The 7,720-nt window shown below is 39.4% G+C and overlaps 1 protein-coding gene across 1 annotated transcript; it reads right to left on the bottom strand.

The window, feature by feature from the left end:
* Positions 1–945: 945 nt before the first annotated feature.
* vsx1 (visual system homeobox 1 homolog, chx10-like) lies at positions 946–4,213 on the bottom strand. The gene is made up of 5 exons (XM_088934224.1): positions 3,826–4,213; positions 2,955–3,036; positions 2,611–2,734; positions 1,923–2,103; positions 946–1,596 (listed from the first exon to the last, which is right to left on the bottom strand). Exons 1-5 carry the CDS (start codon positions 4,211–4,213, stop codon positions 1,346–1,348), a joined length of 1,026 nt encoding a protein of 341 aa, XP_088790350.1. The 3' UTR covers positions 946–1,345.
* Between the last annotated feature and the right edge of the window lie 3,507 nt (positions 4,214–7,720).

The raw sequence follows: 7,720 nt of genomic DNA, 5'->3' as shown, positions 1-7,720 counted from the left end.
TTAAACATAAACTTGAAAGAGCTGAAGTATACATACATCATGATGATAAATTTGAACGAATTATTTGAGATTGTCAGAAAGCAATTTCAAAACGATGGTGTTTTTTATAAATTACTGTATAAAAAAAACTTTCATCTTTAAACCGACAACTGCTTTGCAAATTACAATTAAATAGCCTACCTGTAATCTCTCCTAGTAAGTTAGAAGTAAAGACTCCGGGCTCGTTTAAAATATGGATCAATAACATTTCAGATAAGACAAGATTGCACAAAATATTCTTTATTTCTGCTTTTCAGGCTTATTGCTGTTGTTGACATTGATTTTACGTTAATCCATATTAGATGACCTGATAATAACTTTGAACATCCACACAAATAAAGTGCTTGAGATACACGTATCTTGTGGAACAAGATATGTCGTTTATAAAGTTGCATTCTTTTTAATAAATCTAAACAATTTGTCTGTCAAATATATGGCTTTCAGTTTCTAAAAATAAGTCCCCATCGTGTAGTGCAGAATAGTATAGCATATCCAGAAATCTCTTCTGGTAAATTCGTGTTTTTTTTTCCTTTCAGTAATAATTTCTTGTGAGTTCACAAGAAGAACTGGATAGAAAATATTGTAGTGGATAATAACTCAATGCTTGAAGAAGTTTAAAAAGCTTTTAAAATACTACCCTTTTATACAGTGGACAAAACGTGATCAGAAAAAAAGACTTCACATTTTCTAAAAATCTATGTCAAAGACTGTTGATTAACATGTGCCTGATATTCTGTTTCATAAGGAAGTGCATTTTTCCAACGAAAATTTTTAAATTAACAATACAACGCAAGTATATAATTCACATTTTTAAATTAATAAACTTTAAATTATACATCATATTATTTTCACTTCATATTCTTTGCAAATAAGAATACAACCTGGGGAAGCTGATGTAAACTTGGCTTGCTGTAGTTCATAGACGTTTCCGCATTTGAAGCCTCTCTTCATACAGTTTTTAATTGATCCGCACCTCAAATGTCCAGGACACCTGCGTTATCTCGCAGAGTGAGACACGCCTTGTCCAACAGCTTTTGTGGGTCACCCTTAAACCATCAATTTCTTGTTGCTCCACTTTTTTGTTGTACCTTTCACCTGTACGATTAGGTAGCTAAGAGATCGTTTGAGATGTAAACTCCAAACTGTTAAGGATTACAGCGAGCCATTCCTAATTTGATTACACTTATTAAAACTCGCAAGAGTTACGACGTCTTTACAGATTGACGGTGTGAGGGTGACCTTTCAAACGTGCTGGGTTTACAGCACTCCAGGAACAGGTCTGGGCCATGCCTGATCTATGGGAAATTTAGGTTTCGCTGTCTGTCTCATTGTGGGAGTCCTTGGAATGCGCTGTTTTCAAACTGCAGTTTTTTTCCTGCTTGGCCGTGCTTGAAAGGTCTATCGCCATGTCTTCGGGTTCATCGGTGGTGTTCGCCTGATTTGACCACTGGTTGTCGTTCCCCTTCGTCCTCGTTTCGTCCGAGGAGGAATCGGGTTTGCCGGCCTCTTCCGTGCTGTGGTTTTTCTTCGTTATCTCCAAGGACTTCTTGTGCATTCCTAAACGGGTCAACGGGCAAAGAGTAAGTCAACCACCGAACTGGCGCCAACACTGTGATAGTGACATCAAGCAGGCTGCTACACGTGTTAGAAAAGTAAGCTGGAGGTGTGATACGTGTTTAAAATGTTACTGGATAGCCACAGCTGTCAAACAAAATCCACCCCGGTAAAGCAGTGGACGCGAAGAGTTGGGGGGTATTTATGGGTAAATCTTAATCCTCCATTTCCCTCCAGCTGGCTAAAACAGACCGCCTAGGGCTAGTCTGTGGTACTACTGTACGTTGTCAAAGCACCGTGGGACAATGAAGGACAGGCTGGTCCCTCACCCAGTAGCCAGGGAGCGCAGGAACCCATCATACCGCTCTTGGCCGAGTTGATGATGGACTCGGGCAGGGGGATGGAGTGCCGCACCATGGCGCCGTACAGCCCGTACTCCGCCATCACGCTGCTCCGGCCCCAGCACTTCTCTCTCTTCCTCCACTTCGCACGCCGGTTCTGGAACCAGACCTGGAAAGCAGGAGGCGGGAAGGTTACTGCGAGAAAAAGATGCAGGTTTGCACGACGGCCGCTGCTCATAAGCAGTGGCGGGAGGAAAAAAAAAAAGTGTAGGACGAGTTTATTACATCACGTTTCCTAATAAGGTTGCGCCGAAAGGAGTTTTGTAATTATACACGTTTTTTCCTTCAATCGAAGGCAAAATAAAGGGGATACAGGATTGAATTAATATGTCTAGGGATTATTTCGAAAAAGTGTCAAATTGTGTCGTGCGGGTTAACATCAAAGGGTATTTAAAATCAATAAAAAAAGGTTCTAATAGAAACCGCCGCGGTTTAAAAGTGTTCAAAGGTAAAATCATGTTTACCTAACGAAAAATAAAATCGCTGCACGATAAACTCAGTTCTTTCCGCCTAATTCTGAGGATGTGCTGAACATGTGAAGATGCTGGCGTTACGACGCACTTATCGACGAGGGCGGCGTTTTCTCAACGGGGGGCGGCTTGGCGCCTGGCCGTACCTGTATCCTGTCCTCAGGCAGTTCGGTTTTCATCGCTAGCATCTCTCTGGCATAGACGTCTGGATAGTGGGCTTCCTGGAAGGCCTTTTCCAGTTCCTCCAGCTGGTGGGCGGTGAACACCGTCCTGCAAGATTGGGAGCGAAGGGAATTCGCCAACGCGCTCAAGAGTAGCGCTGTTTTTACCACACAGCACCGACCTGCCGAGAATGCCAGCGCCACTTCTTTTAAAACAGGACATCTCGTTGTGTTATTTACCTCACTATTTTAATTATTCTACGCCTCGTTTATTAATTAAAATAATATTTTAAACTTTTTTTTTTCCTTTTTAATACAAAGGGAAGTACCTGTGTCTCCGTTTCTTCCGCTTGTTCTGCGAGTTTGCTGAATTCTTCGCGTCGCTTCGATCCCCAGATAGACTGTCGTCGTCTGAGGGTTGGAATAAACATTTCATTAAAACATTACAAGTCGTTTGACTAACTTCATCCAATCATTGAACACAAACAGGCCACTAAACGCGTAGACTCTTCGACACAAAAAAAATGGAAAAAATAAATGTTTGCAGATAAACCATTTTTTTCTTAAAGCTGTTTTTAAAGTAACCCTTTCTCATTATTTAACACCCCCCATTAAATGTTCATGTTTAAATGTAGTTTAATACAATATTACAAACTATGCTAGTAACTTTAGTTTACATTAAAATATGGCGTTTCTACAAACGAAATTATTCAATAATTATTTGGTTTTAAAATTATTTCCTAGTCCAGACGGAAAGGGTAAATAAAAGAAAACGGTTTGTAGTTCGCTGTATTGATGAGATTAATATTTTGACAATGAAGTACGAATTGCTGACGATCATAGTGTGACTTTTCAAATGATCTGACCCTTATGAGCTTGTGAGCGCTTTCTGTTTTGGTAGCATTTTGCAACTCTATCCTTCTGTACATTTTACCCCCCTGGGATAACTGTTGTTACTTCGCTGGCAAATATTTAAGAAAAAGAAAACGTAATGAAACAGTCTGCTAGATCTTCATGTCACAACTTAAACGGGTGCTGGAAAGTAGTAATACGCCCAACGTGTTGATGGCCATTTTTAATTTTATTTAATTGTTATTTCAGGAGATGGGAAAAAAACACATGTATTTATTTAACTTTCCCGTTAACTTGAGTGGCGCATTAAAAGATGTCGAATTAGATGTATTTAAAAAATAAAAGTACCGGAGTAGTTTTCCTTTTGCTGATCCATATTTTGCATAAAATGGTTCTCTGTCCTCGACTGCAGAAGGGTGAGATGACTCGGGAGAAAGCAGGGACTCCCTGGAGGTTGGTGAGCAGCCAGGCTGCACAGAAAGCCCAGCCCGAGGGGCAGGGAGCCACCGGCGAAGGTGAAGCCCCCTATCGCGGCACTGTGGCTGTCGCCAGAGGCAGCGGCTCCGGGACCGGGCGAGGGCTGAAGCTCCGTCTCCAATCCCAGGAGGTCTGTGATAGCAAAGCCTTTGGTCCTGAAGCCAGATCCATTTACCCGCGCTGCTTTGTCGTTTCCGACACTGGGTGCTAAGACTTTTCCCTTGACTTTCCCATCCGTGGGCTCGTCTCTCCCGGTCATGGTGCTCGTCTGCGCTGAAACTTTGCCCTTCGTGAACCACAGCTCGGATGATGGACCGGGAGAGGGCACAAGGAGATCAATTTATCCTCGGTGCGCACTCCACGGATAGCTCCTGGGCCCAATCAGCTCCGAGAAAGGATCTGCTACTGTTAGAAGAGGCGTTTCCCTTTTTTCAATCCTAAAGGATTAATTGCCACCAATTTTCCATAAAATCCGATCAAGATTTTTCTCTCTCTCTCTGTCAATTGGTTGCAATTCTCTCTATCTGAAACCGGCAGATTTCACTTACCTATGTGTCTGTTTGAGACATTAATTCAAAGATGCTACAACCTTAAAAGTTTCGAAACCACACGGCTGTAAAATCCACTTCATAAATCCTCCTTGACATTATAACTAATTTTAACTTAATGTTGAATGCCAGTACCATATCAGTTTTGAATTAATCTGTCATCTAACCACTTATTCCATTGTTGAATTCAAAGGGGTTTTCAGAATATACGAAGTTTTTATTATTTATATTACTTAACACTGAGGCCATAACAATAAAGAATTCTATCGAAAGGTTGAGTCAGCGCAACACGTAAAATTGTTCACAATAATATACCAATTAACATATACTGTATATTCGGTCGATATGATGTTTAACATTCAGAACAGAGAACTGGGGAAGTCCAAGTGTCTCAGAATATTTCCAATATTCCATTTAACTCCTCGAGTGCTGCGTGTCAAAGTGCTAGATTTGATTTGTGCCTTTAATTTTAGAGAAAAGTGTTCATTTAACTGTAGCGCTGGCCTGCAAATGCAGCAAATTCGTGCTGCTCCGGGAAACTGAATGTGAACTCTAGAATTATTCATTAGACTTACTGTATTTATTCACCCCACATCGTTGAACCACCCACTACTGGTTTACATTACAAATATATCTTATCTTCATCTTTTTTTTATTTAAATAACAAGTTCAGATAAATAAATGATTTGCCTAGACTCTTATGCATTTTGCTTCACAGTCTCGTCTGTTTATGCCAGCAATTACAAACATCTTACATTAACCGCTTCGCAGATCTCCATTCGGTCTCTTTCCGCTAAACGTCTAGATTAAGCAACAAGATAATTACAAGGGAACCCGCATTAACTTTAACATTATTAAAGACGGACCCCAATCTCCCTTTACAAGCTGTTCCCGGGATTAACGAAATAATAACTTTCATTTAGGATAATTGTAATTTGAATTGCAGGGGTATTTGTGGTTATTTATTAATGGTAACAGCTTATCTTGGGTCAAAAAGGAGAAGTTTATTTTGCGGGAAGTTTCAATATTAGTGTAAGCCTTAAAAGAGCCCTCCTTGCAGTACAAAATCAGTAATAAAGTTTTCAGGGCCCTAATTAATGATCTTTAGTACGAAATATAACAAATAATTTTAGCATTCCTTTAATAGTAAGCACGCCAGTTAGGAATTATGCCCGGATCTAACACTCGTTGCTTGTTGATTATTTTTCTCCTGTCCAAATAATAATAATAATAATAATCAGAAGCAGCATCGAAAAGTAGGTTTGTTTTTTAATCCATTTTCGAAAAAACGACAGTTACCAAATTAAAATGAAAGGATATTATATATGGTTTGCTACGTTTTGAAATATACTGTAAATCATATTTGATTCAATATATTTTAACACGAGTAGGCTTATAATATCTGCAAAATTACATTTTAAACGCTGAAAAAAGCATTTTTCAAGTCGCTCATTTCTAATTACGTTTATAATCCCGTATATAAAATGAATGACGATGATCTTCATGAGAGAGCACACTGAACACCGTGTGCGTCTAAAATACTGTAAAATACTTTTCTACTTTCGGTAGATTCAAGCTTTCATCGTATTCAGCTTCTTCATCAACAGTTTAATATTAATTTATTAGAATAACACTCCGGTTTCTATCTTAGACTTTCACTTAGTGCACTAACATGGAGAAAATCTCCTGTTGTAATTAGAGTTGGTAATCCGACCTCCCTCCCACTACCAAATTTCCTGTCCGATCAGATATTAGTGGATAAAACCCTAATTTTTGACGTGGCCCCGGAATCAGCTTAATTTCAGCCGTTTATGTTAAGGCTTCTGCTTTAGTGGATGATGAGGCCTTTAGTATGTTTATGGAACAGTCATTTTTTTAAAAACTGCACCCAAATCAATCAAACTCCCCTTGGTTTCCCTGAGGAGTGAAGTCTCTCAGGTGCGACGCGACGGGACACGTTGCACACACCCTTTTGCACAGCTGTTGATTAAGAAACTAGCCCCTAACACGCTATTGCCTTTCAGTCTTTTGGAGTGTAAAACAGTTAGAGGATATCTTGATACATGCTCATCAGATAGGATTATCCTGGATTAAACTAATCAGTCAATGTTTCTCTGCTCATTATTTCCCAGAGAAGATTTTCAGGCGATTCTCCACCGCCAAGATTATTAATCTCTTAAAGAGCGTAACATCAAAAAATCGCTTTTTGCTCTAATTTTCTTCTCCTCCGCACATCACATGTAGCGTGCTGTACGAACAGACGGGCCACGTGCCCCCGTTGTGTTGTAGATCCCTGGGGGAATGGAGAGCTATCCACTATGCTATCACAAAAGCACAAGGAATGGTTCCATAAGGGTCTTGTCTGAGGAATTAGATCAATTTAAACTCATGTATGGCTCGTCACTTACAAACCGATTGTGCAGCAAAGTACAATGGAACTGCAAAGCCAAGATCTCATGTCCATTTTGTAGAGCTGTTTTATTTTCATTCTTGAAGCCTTTATTTTTCCCCTTCCATAATATACTCGTGTTTATAGCCCATTGCTTTCCAGAATTCCCCTGGTTTACCTCGCGGTTTTTAAAATACAGCAGGTTGGGGTCCCCAAGAGACTCAGCCTGGGGACGCTAATGATGCCGGTGTAGTTTTCATTATATATGAATTAAAAATATGATTAAAGATAATGTTGATACATATTTTAAATATAAATGTATAATGATGTGGTTTTTTTTTACAAATAACTTGGAATAGCAGCATGCAGGGTATTCAGTAACACAAGGATTCTGCAATTATATGCCCCTCCCATCACCTACTTCTGCCACAATTGTGGTCTCTAAGAAATTCTCCTGAAACCTTGTACTCAATGATAAGCAGTTCAGTCTTCACAGATGTTTAATCTGTAGTACTGCTGGAAGATGTTGTGCAATTAGAGGTCAAAATCAATGCCTAAATGGATTACAATGTTTGACATTGTCCTCTTTTTCTTATTTTGTATAGAAAAAGACCTTTAAATACATATTGACCCAATTCCTAGAAAGTCAAACATGCGTCCATTCATTTCCACACAAAAATCAACAAAGTGCAATTTTCTGCCAACTTCAAACTGATTTATGTCAATTCTGTCTTATATAATTAAGCGATATGACACTGTCATTTAGATTGGAAAGAAAAGAGAGATGCCTGCATGTAGTTGTGAAAATAGAAAATGGTTAAATGTAACA

The sequence above is a fragment of the Atractosteus spatula genome, chromosome 15, assembly GCF_055471065.1.
Source record: "Atractosteus spatula isolate fAtrSpa1 chromosome 15, fAtrSpa1.hap1, whole genome shotgun sequence".
Taxonomy (NCBI): domain Eukaryota; kingdom Metazoa; phylum Chordata; class Actinopteri; order Semionotiformes; family Lepisosteidae; genus Atractosteus; species Atractosteus spatula.
Note: the sequence above shows the minus strand (reverse complement) of the source record. Positions and strands in the feature narration are given on the sequence as shown.